Genomic DNA, 19,640 nt, shown 5'->3' on the forward strand with positions numbered 1-19,640 from the left:
GGTGTCAAATTGCACTCCAATCACAAAGAGGGCTCTGCCACAACACATTTAATGTGGTCCCTCCCCTTGATCTTGCAAACCTCTAGTCAAAGTTTCAGAAACTCTGAGATGCATGATGTGCCTGGTTTCTGGAGGTAGCTGATAAGGGACAGGCTTGGTCAGCAAGGGCAGACACCACAGCTCATTGTTTTCCAGAGCCTCTGAGCACACAGCATGAGATGAAGCAGTAGGTATTGATGTGTTGGTAATGTTTTGACCACCTGGCAGAAGAGCTCCAGTATATGTGAATGTTTTATGCTCCTTTGTAAAATAAGCCTACAACCTGAAGTATCTATTTAGAGTAAGGCCTTTGTTTGGAAGACAAAAGCTTTCCAGGAGCCTTGATGTCACAGAAACTGAGAGTGGCAGTCATCTTTTCAAGCGGGTGGAGGGAGGAACTCTCTGGGAATACATTTAGTTTAGAGAAAAATGTAGTCCGTTCTGGAAAGGAGTCTGTGAGGGCCTCCACACCGAGGGACCCTGATTCAGGGGCTCTTTATGTCAAAATAGAAGGGGTTTTGTCATGTGACCTGACATCCCCAAATGAGCAGACTATGCCAGGCAAGCAGGTTGGATTCAAAGGTGCTACCAGAAGGCAGCCCAGTGGCCAGGAGAGGCCTGGAGCACCTCACCGCACACGGACTGGCCAAGCCCTTTAGCTTTGTGTCCCTTAGTGTTGTCACCTGAGACACAGAGAGGGTGAGTTAGGGGATGAATATGCAGCTCTGAGTGAGGACACAAGTAAGGAAAAAGAAGTGAACCCCAGTCTTCAGCTGAGTATGCAGGGTGACTGTGGGTCTCCAAGCAGTGGGCATGATCCCAGCACTGACAGGAAGCAGCTAGAACCTCACCCTGGAACCCCAGTATCTCAGGTGGATTGTACTTGCTTCCATCCTTTACAGTCTGAAAGCACCTATGTCATGCCTTTTAGTTGTCTTGGACTACTGAAAACGACGTTTTTTACAAAATGATACATTTGAAAAAGATATGCCAACAGTGGGACTGATCAAAAAAGGAGAGAAGGCCCAGCTACCATGAACTTGGCCTTGTTTCCAAGTCCCCATGAGACAGGGCTGCTGCCCTTCCAGTGTATAGCCCTATGATTGCCCCCGTAAGCTCCCTCTCGGGCCCTGGTCTTCCTTAACACTGTATTATTACTGTTTATGTCAGCAAATGTCAAACTAATCTTTTGAATCTGAGGACTAACACTCCTCTTGTAGGAAGTTGTCAGACAGACTGATAATCACCCCCTGTAAGCTCCCAGAGCACATTGTTCGTATCACTACCCATTGACTCTTCTGTAGCTGTGTGTGTTTACCGGTCTGTTTCTTTCAAGAGTGTAAACATTCCAGGAAAGCAGGACCCTGGTATATCTGCATATTTCTAGCTCCTGGTATATGTCCAGTATTCAGTAGGCACTCAGAAAATATACTTGGAGTGTATTTATTTATTAACATTCCTTATTACATCCCAACACTCATTTGTGCTCAGACAACATCCATATACTTGAAAGAAAATGAAGTTTATTCCAAAGATTCCTAGTTTCTGCCTGGGGAGTGAGTTAGGAGTAAGAAAGCCTAAGTGATAAGATCAAGGGTAGTCCCGTGGTGTGAGCTTTCCAAAACAACAGAAAACTGTGAAGGACCAAACAGATGATCCTTTTTAAAGTAGGGCTCTTTAAAACTAAAGAATCCTGAAGGGATTTAGGTAAGCTTATCAAGTTAAAATTCCATTAAAGAAAACTTAAAATTCTATCAAGAGATGAAGAAGGAAATATGCAACATTGCATTTATCTGGCTTAACTGGGACAGAGGTATTGTGTATGCTTGAATGTTTCAGATAACTGAGTAATTGCCTCTTTAAGCAACAAAGCTTTAAATATTTTTTATGTATTAACTGGTATTACTGGAACATCCATAGCATAATTTGACATTGTCCTCAAGATTCAGTCATAATTATGAAAATAGTATCTATACGTTAATTGGTTTTAGCATACTTTTTAACCTTCCATTTATTTTCTGATTTTGTGTGTGTGTGTGTGTGTGTGTGTGTGTGTGTGTGTGTGTGTGTGTGTGTGCGCGCGCGCGCGCGCGCACATACACATTTGCAAGAAAATTCTTCCCCATGATGTGTTTGTGTTTGCTTTTACCTGGTGACATTCTTTACTTCCACATCAGCTTTTCTCTGTGATGTTCTTCAAAAAACCCCTTCTAAAAGTAGACATAAGTTTTCAATTTCATTTGTTTGACTTTTTTGTTGTTATGTAAACTGGGAATGGGACAAGGAAGGGTGTTTTATTATAAAGCTGCTGACTACATTTCATTACTTGGAAACTTATATTTATGCCCAGGTATAAATTTTAAACACTAAATAAAAACCAAACATACTAACCCCTGTTAATACTTTTCATAATTTTTCTGACATAGATATTATTGGACATAATAGTTCTTCTTATGAAAAAAAAGATTTATCCATTCAATTTATTTTCCTTATAAATTGAATCAAAATAAATACCTTTTAAAAAATAATTTATTGGTGTAAACAAACACCTTTAAAAGATAATTTATTGAGGTGAAATTCATATAACATAGAATTAACTATCTTATTTAAATGATTTGGTGTCATTTAGTACATTCACAAAGGTGTACACCCCCCCTCCATCTAGTTTCAATATATACTTTTTTATTATTAAAAAATTTAAGCATTTATGTTCAGGAGTGAGGCTAGAATTCACTTTTATTTTATTCTTTGTATTTTAATTTTACTTTCTAAATCTTCTACGATAAACATATATTACTTTTATATTCTTAAAAAATCAAGAAATTGCAATTTTAGAAGTGCATCAATTTCAACCTCCAATAGAAATCTTCCCTGACTGAGGCAGCCAACTAGGAATTCCCCTCCTCTTCCTAAGAACGCACATGCCTCCATTGTAAGCCATATTTTATTATATTTTCCTTTCTACCTCCATTTGAAGGCAAGGACTGTAACTTTCCACATACATATCCTGAATTCTTTATTCTCTAGTATTTGCTCAATAAGGATATTTGTGAAAGAAAAAAAGAAATAAAGAAAGATAGGAGTTTTCTTAAGATAAATATTGCTACTCATCTCAATAATTAGAAATGATGTTTAGGAACCAGTGTAGTCCTTTCCTAAAACTTTCAGATAATGCCAATTTCTTTAAAAAAAAGTGAAATTTGAGGGAAGTGTCACTTAAACAAGCAGATAAAGGCAGCTTAAATGGACTAAGTCAAACAAGAATTCACAATAGGTGTACACAGAGAGACCAAGAGTAAAAATGGAAACACCACAGTGAAGGTCATTGTTATACAAAGGCTGAGCATTTTATTGATAAGTTACATGACAAATAGCATGATATATGTCAAAATACAGGGTACTTTCAAAGCACATGGGCAGGACCTAAGCTCCGTCTCAGGGGCTTAGGAAAGGCTCTAGAGGTGGGGGGAGGGAGAAAAGGAAGGTGGTGCAAACATGGAAGGAGCATTATAGGGTAATCATAGTGGAGTCAGGCCAGGTAAGAGTATGCTCTGGCTGTAACACATGAGCTTTCATATTAATCATGTTTTTTTGAAGTTTCTGTATTTTATAATGCTCAACATCTTTAAAATCTTCCTGGCTGGGGACTAGCAGTTCTTAACAATAGCAAGAGCTCAGCTGAGAGCTCATCTTGTATATGCAAACCAACCAATCCTGAGTCTATAGCCCCAAACACCTCCACATCTAACTCTCATACCCAAGCCAGTATTTCCCGGGCCCTAAGTCACCCTGGACCAGGTACCAGACAACCAGAGAACACCCCTACAGCCCAGAACCCACTGGAATTGTTCAGAACAGCCCATCCTTTTTTTCTCTGCCCTGCCTTGTCTTTCCCGTGGAAATCCCACTACGGTTTCTGGCCTAGCCTTTCCCCTCACCCCTGTCTTTAGTTTCCTACCAAAACCTGGTGCTTCTCCTGTGTCCCTGCATGGTGAGGCATGCCCTCTCCTCTTGGGAACTGTAAGTTATAAATTCTTCTTCCATAGCATTGACCTTTCTGTGTCATCACTCAATCACCTCCATAAATTAAAATTCTTTGGGTACAAATTATAGAACCATGTTCTATAACAATTCTTCATGAAATTCCTTGATTTCCTTCTTTTATAAGTACTTAGAGAAAGTATTTATTTTTTCCTTTACCCCTGATCTTAGTTCTTATTATTTGTATACTTTTAAACCTTCTGGTGCATCAGAAAGTTGGTGGAAACATATCCTTACCATGTAGTGAAAACCTCAATAACATCCTTTAGAGCCTGTAAGTCTTGCACTATGCTGTGTATTTCATGGGCATACTGCAGATAACAACTTTTTGATGCCCGTTACCCAGGACCAATAAACTATTTTTAGTGTTGTCTTTCTGTAAAAGCGAAATAAAGTTGCTCCACGTACATAACATGGCCAACATAGGACCCAAATGCCCCCATTTCCTGCTCATTTTCTTTGAAACTGACTCCCGCAAAGGTTCCCCATCATAAGACTGCACAAAAGCATTCCAGTTGCTCCCTCCCCTCCATAGCACACTGCCATTCCCTGCCTGCTAATGAAGGCAGAAGAAACTGGATGACCCTGGCAACCAGGATCACCTCTGGGCAAGCGCGTGGAGCTCCTGAGCCACAGACCTGCAGACAGTGGACAGAAACAGCAGCCACCAGGGCCCGAAATACATCATTAGTGCTTCCTGGCCGAGTATTACCCTCCTGTGCTTAAATCCAGCACTAATAAGTATTTTTATATACCTTTCTAAGCAGCTACTATTCTGATGAGAACCCCACAGTTACTGTACATTGAGTATAAAGAAAATCCTTTCGTTTTTAGAATTCTCTGCCAGGCCTGTTACCATTTACCTTTTACCTCATAAGCAATAAGTCTAAATCTAAAGGTTTGGCTTACCTCAAGAAAACATACACACAACAAAATAAATGTGAAAGAGAAATGAAACAAAGTAGAAATAGACATAAAAAGAGCAGAACATCAAAACCAGAGAAAACAATTATGTACATTTGAGATTCTTCCTGAGCTTCAAATCTGACTCTGAGTTCCCTGCACCAAAACAAACAACTGTATAATCATCATTAGCAGAAACATTCTAATTGCATCACAGAAAACAAACTTTCCCTCACTGTGTTCTGGAGCTGTGATTCTCAGTGTGGCCCCGGGAACACCAGCATCAGTGTCACCTAGGAACTTGTTATAAATGCCAATATTCAGGGCAAGCCCCAGTCCTCCTGAATCAGACACTGTGGGCTTAAGAACAGGCATCCAGGGCTTAGAGGGTAGTCCTGGTAGGTCATACAGGGAGGGGACCTTTCTGTGGGTGAGATGGGAGATGACAGAAGCTTTGAGCAGAGGAGTGGCACTTTAACAGAATCCTTCTGGCTGCAGAGTTGAAAGCAAGTGAAAGAGGACAAGAATAGAAGGAGGAAGATCAGTTCAGCAGCTACAGTCCTTTCCTCTGCTAGTCAAAATCACACCCCCTGTCACTTGGGCTCTGCCCGTGTCTTTCTATCCGGGTCCCCTTCTTCCCTTCCACTGCTGGAGTGCCACCAGATGTCTGCTTGAACCTCCCCACTGCCCATTAGGGATAAACTCAGGTAAAGGCTAGAACTCAAGCTCTCTGCACACAACCTCACCTTACCCTGCCAACCTCATTTCCCAGGCCTCGGCCACACACGTACAACACACCAGCCACAACACAGTTGTTCAGTATTTTTAAACATGTGTGCACAGTTTGACATTCTTCCCTTTGCTCTGTGATGTTTTTGCCTTTGCTCTGGAACGCTCCCATCATCCCACCTCAACCTACAGAAATGCTCCCGGCATCCCCAAGTCCATCACAAACCCCACCGCCTCCATGAAACCTTTCCTGATCCCTCAACGAAATCTGACTCTTGCCTGCCCTGAGCCTCACACCACTGTATCTATCCTCCTTTGTGGACTTTACTATATTTCCATCTGTACTTGTCCTGTCTCCCTCAGTGAACTATAAGCTTCCTGAGGGCAAACCACAGCTCACTCATCTCTGGCTGCAGCATGGAATACAGCGCCCTCTACAGAATGAAGTTATTGTATTAAATGATGACAACATAATCCTTTAGTGATCAAAATCCCATAATTTTCAACGACCTCTTTAAATCAAGTCATCACCTTAGAGAAACTACTTATTTAATTAGGATTGTAAATATATTACATTCTAACACAGACTAAAGTCTAGCAGAAATAAATGTTATATTTTATGTTAATTAATCCTGAGTAATTAAGCTTAAAAGATTAAAAGTGGACCCAAAAATAAAAATTTTCTTATGAATAACTACCACCAAAAATTTTCTATTTAGGAAGATACCAGTTAAATTTGGAGACTTTAAAATGCTAAACCTCAAGCCTTAGGAAAATTGATCTGTTTAAATATTTTAAGTGTTTATTTTTACTGGTTAGATTTTGATGCAATCAATGCTAATCTCTTTATGGAAAGGTGATACAGACACACTAAAAATTCTACTTTCTCCTTTGTGGTGTTTTAAAGCAGTCTCATCCCTGAATAATTTATAATAAAAATCTAGAAATACTGAGTCATATTTTCCCAATGTCTATTATTAAAATGTGAAAGCAGATAATGGAAAGTATAGTATATTTAGTTCTAGTATTCTCTGCAAGAGAATTTCCCAAAGGGTACCATTCTATATGGCTAAAATTATTTTCTTTTTAAGGAAGCATAAGTTCCTAACAGCTATCTTTCTACCTCTTCTTTGAAGAAACTGATTTTGGTATCCAAATTCCAAACTCAAAATAAAGACAAGGAAGAGTACTGTTCCAGAAAACAGGAAAAAGGAATAGAGGATTTAGGAATTAAATTCAAATGTAATGCAAAATAAAATCTTAGCAACCATTTTTTAATTCAAGGCTGAAATAATATTTCAGCTTTGTGATATAAACTGTGTCAACAGTGGACTGATTCCCAGAGATTTAATTTGTTCTTTTGAAAATCAGATTAAATATTAGACTGTCATTTCCTATACGTGACAGGTATTAGATACTCTAAAGGAAATCAATATGTGCAAAATAAATATGAATTAATTTTAAATATTCTAATTGAACATTATTCCAATATCAGCAATATCACTTGAATAATTTTTAGCAAAACATTTTCACCTTATAATCTCATTTAAACATGATTCCTTTCTAACAGGAGAAAGTATCTCTTGAATTAGAGAATCCAGCACAAGTGGAAGTAATAAAATGAACCAGCTCTGTGTCCCAACCAGGAGATTTATCTGCAGATGTGAAATACGTCGCCAAAGTTAAGGCATAGGATGCAAAATTTGTGAATTTATCAGAAATACAAGAAAATCAGAATGGAAACATTCTACAAACCAAGTACCCATCAGTGTTAAAAGACTCCTTTTATTCTATCCTTTAAAAAAACCCTCAACCATCAAAATGAGCACAGAAAAGATGGAGAAGAGCAATCCCTGGCAGTACAAAAAGATATCCAAAAAAATAGTGTATAAACTCAATTTTGAAAAACAATTTAAAATTCCATGATGTCCTTTATCACTTGTGAACCAGCATGCCTAAGTATGCTTCCCCCCAGAAGCAGGTCCTAAGTCAAGAATTCAAGTTCAAGAGTTTATTTACGAGGGGTGGGGTACAGGAAACGCTGTAAGAGAGTATGGACATGATGCCCAGGGGAGGAAGGGCAGCCTACAAAAGATGCAGAAACATACCTCTGAGTGGTCTCACCCCTGAGGTGAGGGAGCTGGGGTGTTTATCAGTCACTGGTTAAGAGCACTTTGTAGGGGGGGTGGGGCAGGGGCAGGCAGAGTATTAATTCCCCTGCACTTGAAGCCTGCCTTGCACAGAAGCCAAGCACTTTCCCAGCCTACAAAGAAAACCTTCAAGCAAAAACCTGCAGACCTTCAGACAGGTCCTGGCACCTGGCAGGCCTCACCATGAAGATGGTTAAAGTCCCAGAGCACAGAAGGGGCACTGCCAGCACTTTCTACACTGAATCCTCCGAAGGAACTCGGTTCCCATCAACACTCATACCCACTGTGGCATTTGAGATCCGTCTTCTCTCCCTTTTCTCTACTATCTAACAGAGCACTCTTTCCCACTCAAGCCCTTTACCCCTACAACATATGAAACACAGGTATATAATATACAATTTTAGCTTACCTATGGCTTCATTTCTCTCCTTGAGTCCACTTTTTATTCTCTATAAACTAAGACTCTAGGCCTATTCTTGTGTTGTAAATTCTTTAACATCAACCTTGCTATCAACTGAGTCATAACAAAACAAGACAAAACACTCCTTTGACAGTTGCTATTATGATCCATACTTTGTCCATGAAAAATGAAGGGCTGGCCCACGTGGTAAGAGCTCAGGCCACACTAGCATCCAGAGAATTCTTTATGTTATTGGTGCTGAAGTAATTTGGCAGCTCCAAGAGTACGCATTGTCACAAAATAAAGGGTTGGAGGGCTACAAATCTAAAACTTACCTGAGAAGAAGGATTTTCAGTGAAATGTCACTTCACTTGCTTTGAAAAAATAGTCTTTCAGAATAGCCCAGTCTAACCATTACTGTTAGGCTGCAGGGACAGTTCCATACTATATTAGCAACTTCCTTCGAGGCCAGAAAGGTTCCTCTTTGGCTTGAGTGTGTGTGTAGTCAGTGAGAGGTCAATGTGCCTAGGTAAATGTTAACTAAAACAACCTTGGCTGATGTAAGCCCTTGGAAAATGTTATGCTTCATAAGTTCAAGAAAACAAATCGATTCAGGAAATTCAGGAAAGCGACTGACACTAATGGGTGTGTAGCATTATATGTTTCTTGGATAAAAAATAACTTACTGTCACTCAACAGGTATATTGAATACTGAATAAAGATTGCCTAGCTAAGATTAATTTAATTTTTTGAGGTTTGATATTGTCTAATCTGGTTTAATAAGGTCATTACTTTTAAGAGAAATAAAAATGAAAAGATAGGCCAGTATACATCACTGAAACTGTGTGGATGTTTTGACACAGTTTGGAGGCCTATCCCTTCCCTGGCTGCCTTTCTCTATGGCCACGTACAAGCATTTGACAGAGCCACTGTTGAACAAGATCCCTGTCCAGTGGAAGGTTTTACATTTATGTAAGAATCAGGCCAAACTGTCAAACCTAACAGAAACCATTCAAGATACAGTGCAGTATTTTAAAAATCAGACATTTTAACTCATAAAAAATGACATAAATGAATGCCTATATCTTTAGGAACTAAATCAGTGCTTCTCAAGCAATATGTGAAGAAGAAGCATTTTGTAAGTATTGTTTCTGATTTACCATGCACTGATACTTTTGCAAAATACATTAAAGATGCATTACTAGTAAATAATTTTTTTAAAAACATACAAAATGTAAGCCTAACTTATTAATCATTATTAGATTGAACAGACACAAAATTACTGTCAAATTTCTTTAAAAGTTTCTCAACTCTTACTCTCAATTTCAGTACTTAGTCACAGACTTGCAACACGTGGTAGACAGCACTGGCCTAAGACCACACTTTCAGTAGCACTGATTTAAAGTGCCATGCATGTATTTATTCAAGAGATATACTTTACCTCTGACATTCTTTCCAAATCCCATAGAAGAAACTTTTTTATCCACTTGTTCACTATTGTTTGATTTCTCCTTCATAACGCCATCATCACCAACATCATCAACAGAGAATTTTTTCTTTTTCTTTTTCTTGTGTCGAGGTGGAAGCTTTTTTGGAAAAGCAAACATTGGGAATATCACAAGTAACATTGCAATGGCACAAAGGAGGAATCCACTCCACCTAGAAAATTGAGAAATGTGAATAGCATTTATGGCTTTTGAAGAGTGAGAACAAATCAGCAAAGCAGAAGTTTGCGTTGATAAAATTCTCCAGACAAATCTTTTTACTTTCATCAACTGTAAAGTGGTAGGAAGTTGGACAAACTAAGAAAATATAGGGATCCTCTGTGCCTGATATAAATGAGAAATCTACCTGATATTTATACTAGTATTATAATAAATATTATCATTAGCAATCTGACTAGAATTTCATTCAAGCATTTGTTAGTTCTGTTACAATGTGCATTTTATAGTAAATCACTACCTCTTAAATTTAATAGAAAAATAATAGACTCCACAACATGCTTTGTGGAGAGACTTTTTTCTTAGGAGAAAATCATTAATATTTAGTGTGAAAAGTATGAAATTGATTTTTAAATTTCTGGTGGCATTCAAATATTTTTTGCAAGCATTTAGAAATGTATTAACCTCTCTTAGTTGGCCCTATAATATTTAACCATAAGCCCTACCAAAGACATTTATATTTGATCTTTGCCTTCAAGAATTTAAAACCTAGTCATGAACAAGCTTAAAATATAAAAAATAATCTCCAAGAAATGCAAGAATGTATACAGTTAAGTGTTAGATCATGTGGTATAGACTATGAATGCCAAAAAAGTTCAGAGAGGGGGAAATGAATGGCAGAAAGCTCCTAGAAGTAGCCCTGGTAGAATCAAGATTCTGTCTTTGAATCTGAGGTTGCCATGCTGCAGAGACTAGGAAGCAAATTCAAAGTAGATTCGAAATTCTAATTAGTCCTGTATAGGAGCTAGGTTAAATTAAGGCCTTGGGCTTCTTCCCTATATAATTCCCCAGGGGTAGCTTCTTAATTCCCTTTCAACCTTTCCTTAGCAAGTAGAGGTCCCTGGCGACCTAACAGGCTCACCACTTTCTAACAAGGATTCCCCAACTCCAAACTCTGTTCTTAAAGCTTCCAAGCTCATAAATGCTCAGACTCTGTCCACTGTAGCAACACATTCCCATCAGTTGTAACCAGAATGCAAGCAGCATTACAAGCACTAATGTTAAATTCTACCCAGTAAGAACAGAGATCAACTGTGAAGAGAAAATTTCTTTTTTTAGAAGTGTTCCTGTTAAAGTGCTGTTAGCTGCTAAACGTCACAGTTTGGCTGAGAGAATAATTCCTTGAACCAGTAATTAATAATACAGTGTGCTACTTTCAAAGATACTTAAAATTTTATCAAATAAAGATTTTAAAATAATCAGAAAAACACTTTACTTCGAAAAGACAACTCAGGGCCGACTTGCAGCAACTGCAAATATGATCACGAACCCAGTGCCTCACACAAGCTAGATACTCAATAAATTTCCTGAATAAATAAACTGAATGAGATAGTTTTCAAAGAAAATACAGTCATCTTTTTTCAGGGAACATATAGCTATGATTTTATCTGGTCTCTTTAGTACAAGGCCTTTCATAATCTGCCCCTACTTATCTATCACTTGTGAATCTCTTTCCACAAACTCTGCATTCAAGTTCCCTGAGTACCTTCAGTTCCCTAGACCAGACCAAAACAGGCAGTGCAGTATAAGGGATCATCTTTGATCTGTGACCTCAACTGACCTAAGTTTTTGCTTGTGTGTACCACTTACTAGTTCTAAGATCCTGGGGAAATTATTTCACTTTTCTAAACTCTCTTTCTCATCTGAAAGGGGAGTAATAATAATTGTTTTTGGGGGGGGGGTCATCAAAATTAATTAGAGTATATATAATGGATCTAATAAAATGCCTGCTCCCAAATCAGCAATCAGTTCATGTCAGCAGCAATCTTACTTGTTTTGTTTTTATATACATCTGGACTCAGGCTCCCCACCCCCACCCAGAGCCATTGATTTAAATTTATATGAAAACATTGAAGATATACTCATAGTAATCCAAAGTGAGTGTAAATAACAGAAAGAATGAGGGGAAGAATTACAGCAAATAAACCAAAATAATATAAAACTTTGGGATCATTTTAAAGCAGAGCAAACAGGCCCACATTTTTCAATGGTCTTCAGTAACTTTGATATAACACAGGATATAAACATGATCCTAAAGAGGACCCTGAGAAACACCGAGTAAGACAAGAAAGTTCATGCTATATGATAAGTTGGAAAAAAATACATCAATAAGAGCTGAAATTGAAAAATCAGAGTTCCTAACTCCCTCTCATGAACTACTACTCAGATTATTCACTAAGTGGGGTCAATTAGGTGTATTGATTAAAAGGGCCACACTGGACTCAGTTTCTGATCCCAGCACTCACCAATTCTGGAGTAAGACAAGAAAGTTCATGTTATATGATAAGTTGGAAAAAAATACATCAATAAGAGCTGAAATTGAAAAATCAGAGTTCCTAACTCCCTCTCATGAACTACTACTCAGATTATTCACTAAGTGGGGTCAATTAGGTGTATTGATTAAAAGGGCCACACTGGACTCAGTTTCTGATCCCAGCACTCACCAATTCTGAGGCTTTGGGCAAGTTATTCAAATCATTGAACATCAATTTCCTCATCTTCAAAAATGGGCATAATATTAGTGTCTACATATGATTGCTAGAAGGCTTAAATGAAAATGTTCATAAAGCTCTTAGGATAATGCTTCACACAGTAGGTATCTGACAAATATTAGCATTATCTATTCCTTCCTAAACTCTTACATTCTGTATTTATTGCAAAACCTATCATTATTGCTAGGTGTTTTCTAAAATAGCATTGTATCAAATAACTTTGTTCAAGGTAAAAGTCTGTTACAAACAGAGCTACTCAACAGTGTCCATTTTTAAAGAGACTTCTATTACATATTTCTATACTGACAACTTTAGCCATTTGTGGAACTAATATTGGGTCATTAAATGAATAAAAAAACTTCAACATTCATAAAATTCAAAGGACTGAGCAATATCTAACACATACTTTGTAGCAAGAACTATTTAAAGCCCCACACATATAGAGACTTATTTATTCCTCATAACAACTCCATGAAGTTACTGTAGCTACTCCCATTCTTTGGATTCTTTTTTTAAAACAACAACTGAAGCACAGAGAAGTTAAGTAACTTCCCCCAGGTCACACAGCTATTCAGTGGCAGACTGGGATTTAAACCTAGGGGAGTATGGCTTTAGGGTCTGCATGCACACTTAATCACTCCCCTTTGTTACCAACTGCAAAGAAAACTTCTAAAAGATGGCCTAAAGCACTTGTCACTCTAAAGCTCCTGCCTCCTTCCTTCCTCCTGCCCCTAACTTGGTCCTCCTCATCTTTCTTTCTCCCTCCAGATGTTCCCTTACTGCCATGTTCTTCTCATGGACATCTAAGCAGAACACAGAATACACATTGGCTATGCATATGTATTTTTTAATAATCTAGTTTTCTGAGAATAAAAAAAATCCTTATTCTGATTCATTTCAGAACCACAAAGAAAACAGTAGTTGAGACCAAAACTTTCATTATTGGTCAAGAGCTTAAAGCTCCTGTGTTATTCCCTTGATGCTAACCAGGGAACTTCCTTTCTGTATGATTTGAAAATTCTACCGGGCCACACTCATCTAGCAATTAGTACTTCCATCTTCAAAAGAAGTGTTATGAAATTTAATATTTGTTAACTGCTTTGAAATTAGCGCTAACCATGATTAGCACAGACCTCAGAGTTAGGAGGTTATTGTAAAGACACAAAGGGAACATGACCACTCTAAGAAACTCTAACACTAATTTCTAATACTGAGGGATTCTCTTTGTCATAAACGGAGATTTTCTTATCAATGCATACCTATTACTGATCCATGTTAGATGAATTCAGGGTCCCAATACTTTCTGCTAGTGCTTGCTAGCATGAAGCAATAGGCTTGTCATGTCCAAGTTGGGGACTATGAAAAATTCAAGCACAGCCCTGGCCACTTGCTAGAGAACCTAACATCCCAAGTCGGAGTCCTCATTCTAAGTCCTAAAAACTACTTATCCAGCAAGGCAGTTAAGGGTTGGCAAGTGAGAGAGCAGCTAAATCTCCAGCAAACCTGGGGAAACAGTTACCAAGTGAAAAGATTCACTCAAAATGTGCAGAGCAAAAGTAAGGCTAGATTCTGGGCACTGTGGGAGAGCTGACAAGACAGAAAAACAAATATAATAAGGAAGTGGAAAGAAAATATTTTCTAAAAGGCACAGAAAAGATATTGAAAGCTAGGATGAAAGTACACAGGGAAGTCCCTTTCCCTTCACTCTTCTATACAGGAAGAAGGCACCACAATCCTAAAGAACAGGGAGAAAACTGAGGTTCCCAGACCCTTTGTCTTTGTTTCCTATTGTTGCTATAATTACCACACACTTAGTGACTTAAAACAAAACAAATATACTGTCCTAGTTCTGGAGGTCAGAGGTCTAAAAAGGGTTGGGAGGACTGCATTTCTTCTAGGGGCTCCAGGGAGGAACCCATTCCCTTGCTTTCCTGGCTTCTAAAGTCCACCCACGTTCCTTGGCTTGTGGCCCCTTTCTCCACCTTCAAAGTATGTCATTCCGACCTCTGCTTGAATCACCACCACTCCTTCCTTTGCCCTGACCCTCTTTGCCTCCCTCTTTCCCTTCTAAGGGCCCTGGTAATTAGACTGAGCCAACCCGGGTCATCCAAGATTATCCCCCGTCTCAAGATCCTTAACGTTATCACACCTGCAAAGTCCCTTTGCTACGTCAGGTAACACGTTCAAATTCTGTGGGGATTAAGACATAGATATCTCTGGGGGATTACTATCCCGCCTACCACCCTGCCTCAGGGGACCTTTAGTTATTTTTCATTCTCCCATTGGGGACATTTTTTTTTAACTACAAGGATACTATGACTGAATTAATAATAAGTGAAATGAAAAGTCTAGTAAACACTTCTTACCAGTTTCCAATGAAACGAGGGTCATTCTGGTCAAGGTGAACAGGACTTCTGGGATCAACATAAAAACCAATGAGAAGTCCACCTAATAAATACCCCACTGCAGGACCAAGGGCTCCCATGACATACATGATGGCTGAGAAGACAAAAGGGGAAACGTGAACTATAGCAAGGTGTTACCTCAGCTTCAGTAATTGAGTTGAGTCATTACATACACATTCACAGTTAAACCCAGTTCATAGCTTCCAAAAACAGAACTTTAGAGATTGTATCTATGTTGGTATTTGAGTTTCAAAACATCCCTTTATTTAGTCACTGCCTCTTGTCCCCTTAGAACATCAGAATCATCTGGAGAACTTCTCAGTTGATTTGTTTTGTATTTTAATGTAAGTGCTCAGCCCCCGCCCCCACTTCAGACCCACTAAATTTAAATTGCAGAAGTACAGACCCCAGATAGTTAGTGAAGCAGTCACTGGATCACCAAGACAAGAAAAGTAGTCTCAAGGAGAAAAGAAAAAATGTCACTTTTTTCTTGCAGTCACAGCTGCAAGATTCCAACAGCTGAGGGAACTCAAACCCAGATTTTGTCATGAAGCTGGTTGCAGCCAAATTGGCAAATCTGCATAAGCACCTTCAAATCACTAATATTTTTCAAATAACCACTTTAGAATCAAAGAAGATCTCACAATGCATTTGGTTTATTATTAGTTGAGGAACCTTACTCGGAGATTAATAAATCTGAAAGGCATGAGTAAGAAGGTCCAAATGGAAAGCACCAACCCATAGCTAAAGTAAAAAATCATTTTTTAAAAGCACATGCTCAAAGACACAGGGGGATCTTTCAATCAGTAGATCAGATAGGTTGTCTTCAAAAAAATTTGGCCATCCAAATGGGCCTCTAGCAAAAAATAACAGCAAAAAAAAAAAAAAATTCTGTCATTCCTTTATATTGTTTCACTGCTGTGACTTTGAATTCTAAAGTACACAACATTTTGTCAATTTTTAAATTTTAAGGTAGGTATGAAATTCCCTGAAAATCACAGAAAAATCTAGCGACACTCCAAACCCATTTTTTCCTGGTGCAAGTCTGTTATATGGGGACAAATTAATAAACACTTTTAAGATACTCCTGTGTGCAAGGCATTATAACAAACTCAGGAGTTACATATTTCTCATTTGTACTGCCTTCATGCATTTTACAAATTGAGTTCATAAGTGGTTTGCATTACCCTTTAACTAGTCCTATATTTACCAGAAAGTAAATGGGACTTATCAGAATAGCTTCACTTCACTTTATCATCTGCACCTAAATAAACTTTGAGTAATCTTTGAATAATCTCCTGTTACTTCTAACTACAGATAATAATTTAACACCTGCTCTCACTTTTCACACTGTTTCAAAAGAGAAAGTGCAGTGTTTATTTATTTTACAGAAACATCTGCTTGAAACAGTGGACATTACATGCTTTGACCCCTCTATCTGTGTTTGGAAATAGAGAACGGAGGCCCAGCTGCAAGTAACTGGTCTTCTTGCGGACATGCTTTCATTAAAACAAAATTACAATTTTGAAAAATATCTTCTTAACCTCTCTGTTTATAGCCAAAAACAGAACTCAAGAATAGAAAGTATGTTTTCAGGTCCAGATTTTTATGTTTACACCTCCAGGCCAACCAGCGCCATTTATACAACTTAAAAACCATAATGAGGCCAAAAAGTGACATGAATCATCTTCTCAAAATAGTTCTCCTGGCATGAAAGAGACTGTCTCACAAACACAGACAGGGAACAGGGTACTTCAGCCATACTGTTGATGCCTGGGCGCTGAGTGCAGCATCTCAGAGTGCCAGGCTGCAACGGGCAGGATGTGTGCTGGGGAGCCTCGCAATTATCCAGTGACTGGAAGCCAGTTAAATAATGTTCACCCAAAAACCTTAGCTAGCTTATGAAATACAGATAAAGCTTTTTGAAATTCAGCTATGAAATCAGAGGAAAAAACTATTTTTGTTATATAGCACTTAGACCAGTAGAATCATTCTTTATTAGCAGAAATACATATATACATTTAGAGCATAGTGTAATAACTATACTATATATAAGTATGCATTTATAAGTATATATATCTGTAGATATATACAGATACAGATACAGATATATAATAGTGTGTTGATATGGTCCCACTTAGTAAATAAATCATTCTGGCCACTGAGTTCACATTTATTAATTGATTAGCCAGTGGCACTCATGCAGAGCTTATTAGAGGGACAGACTGTTGAATCAAACTCAGACCACACCCTTCCCTGGTCAAAATTCCCGATTCTGGAAAGTGGCGGAATAAGAGGCTCTTGCACCACCTCCTCCCAATGCACACCTTCCACAGCCACGGATACAAAGGGCCGCTGGAGAGGCTACCACGCCTGCGCAGTGGCCCAGTACTCGCTGGCCCAACCCCCTGCTGGTAAGGGTCCCTCCCAGAGGCTGGCCCCAGCCAGGCCCAGCATCCCCCAAGAGAAACTCCTGGCCCCGGGAAGTGCAAGCCCAGCGTCCAGTCCGCAGCAGTAGATACAGCCGAGCCTCCCAGACAGCCAGGAGCAACAGGCCCAGTCCACCCCGCCAGCCCTCCGGTGTCAGCCCAGCCGCACTGGGAGGGCCTACACGGTCCACACAGGGGACACGGGGACACCTGGGAGTGTCTGGTTCTGGGGCTGTGCACTTCTGAGCACCACTATGTAAGGGCACTGCTTTCAAGACCAGAAGACGTAGCTCAGGTACCTAATACACAGAAACAAACAAGAGTGACACAATATGGGACAAAGCAATGTGTTCGAAATAAAAGGACAAGGCAAAAAGCTAAAAAAAAAAGAAGAGCCAAACAAAACGAAGATAAGCAATCTAACTGGTAACAGAATGCAAAGTAATGCTCGTCAGCTTGGTGAGAAAAGTGGATAAACTCAGCTTGGAGACAAAAGTGGATAAACTCAATGAGAACATCAAACAAGAGATAGAAATTACAAAAATGAACCAGTTAGATGCAGAATACATTAACTGAAAGGACAAATACACTGGAGGGAATGAACAGACCCAGACACTGAGTTTTATACCTGGGAACACCCAGGAGATAAACACTCCTTCTTTATCCTAAAAAGTGCAGCACACAGTCATTAATTCAGTTATAATATCTCACATGATTTTTTGAAAAACTTCATTTGCAAGAAAAATCACTTTATTTAACCTTTAAAAAAAATTGCCAATTACCCCCAATTGCCTAAAGAAAAAAGTCTAAATTGCTCTATCTGTTGTTCAAGTGCGGGACAAGCTGGGCTCTTGCTGTTATTTCAACCTAAAAACCTACTGTCAGTACTCAGGGCTCCATGTAGACTGATTCTCACAACAAGCCAGGGCAGAGCCACCTGCCTGCCTTGGCAGACCCACAGAGTACCCCTGGGCCTTTCTGTCTGAGTCCCCCCACCCCTGCCCCATTCTTCAAGGTCCAGCCACATCCAGCACTTACCAACCTCGCCTGAATGGTGTATCTCCTCAGAATCCCTGTAGACTATGTTGTCGTCGGCCCCAGTGGCCTCTACGCTTTTTCATCATGCATCCCTGTCAGTGCATGCAGTGTACTTTACTGCATAATATGTATTTATCACTAGTCTCTCTCACAGCTTACATCTAATAGATCTCTCAATAAATCCTGCTGGTTCTACCATCAATTCATATCCACTATGCTGCTGCTTCTCTGACCTTCTATCCTGGTCCAACATGATAGAATCTGGACCTGAGTACCACCTTTTGAATAAGCCCACCCACCATCTCAGAGAGACCTAGGTTTCATCTTACCTAGGCTACAAGCATTCTCCAGAGGACATGTCAGCAACCACAAGCTCACCTTTCCCCTGACCCCACCTCTCAAAAAGCCCTCCAAAAAACCTGGCCATAAAAAGCTTCTTAGCCTATAAGAGACACCATCTTTGTTCTGCTAGCCAGAACAGGGGGGTCCCCCTCAGGTTTAGCAATAAACTTGCTTGGACTGTGGAGTTCACGTGCCTTCTTTTTTCTTTGATCTATCCCCTCTTTTCCTTTCATCAATCCCCTCTTTTTTCTTTCACAAGGCACCACCGTCACCCACTGGGAAAATTGCTCTAGGCCTCCAACTGGTATCTCTGCAGCTGCCCTTACCTCCCTACCATGGATTTTCAACACAGCTGCCCTGATGACTATGAGCAGCCAGATCATGTTACTTTGCTCACACCCTCCAGTAGCTTCCACTAAAAGCTTAAGTCCTTTTCATGGATGAAGGCCCTGCCCATCTTTGCGCCTCACTATCACCTCTCTGCTTGCTCTCCCAGCCTTTTCTGTGTTCCCTTGGCTGCAGTCACATTCACCTTCCTCACCCTTCCAGGCCCACTCCCCCCTCAGCATGTCAGTGCTTGCTGTGTGTGTGCATATGAATGCCTGTGTTTGTTTTCTCCCCCTAGAAAGCCATGTGGTTCATCCCATTACTTCCTCTAGACAGTTTTTCAAACAGTTCCTTCACACTGAGGCCTTACTCAGCTATCTTATCTAAAAATTTATAACTTTTTCCCCAGTCCTTCCCACTTTTTCTCGGTTTAATTTTTCTCCTTCATATATACTGCCACCCAACACACTATTTCCATTGTTCATCTTATTTACCACCTGTCCCCCCACTGGGACATAAACTCCATCAGGTGGGGATTCTTGTCCGTATTACACACTGTTGTGTACCCAGAACCCGGGCAGCATATGAGGCACCTAACCCACATCCACCCCCCATTATTCATTC

The 19,640-nt window shown here is 39.5% G+C and overlaps 1 protein-coding gene across 9 annotated transcripts in view; it reads right to left on the minus strand.

The window, feature by feature from the left end:
* The window catches only part of SLCO5A1 (solute carrier organic anion transporter family member 5A1), a 135,502-nt gene that overhangs the window by 55,637 nt on the left and 60,225 nt on the right, over positions 1-19,640 (minus strand). For all 9 annotated transcript variants that reach the window (XR_012128245.1, XR_012128244.1, XR_012128243.1 and 6 more), the window contains 2 exons: positions 14,842-14,974; positions 9,704-9,921 (listed from right to left, as the gene is read on the minus strand). Coding sequence is in view for 6 of the 9 variants with exons in the window: in XM_036998224.2 (XP_036854119.2) it covers positions 9,704-9,921; positions 14,842-14,974 (351 nt within the window). In the remaining 3 variants the exon portion in view is untranslated. The remainder of the gene's footprint in view (positions 1-9,703; positions 9,922-14,841; positions 14,975-19,640) is intronic.

Source organism: Manis javanica, chromosome 2 (genome assembly GCF_040802235.1).
Source record: "Manis javanica isolate MJ-LG chromosome 2, MJ_LKY, whole genome shotgun sequence".
In the NCBI taxonomy this organism is placed as follows: domain Eukaryota; kingdom Metazoa; phylum Chordata; class Mammalia; order Pholidota; family Manidae; genus Manis; species Manis javanica.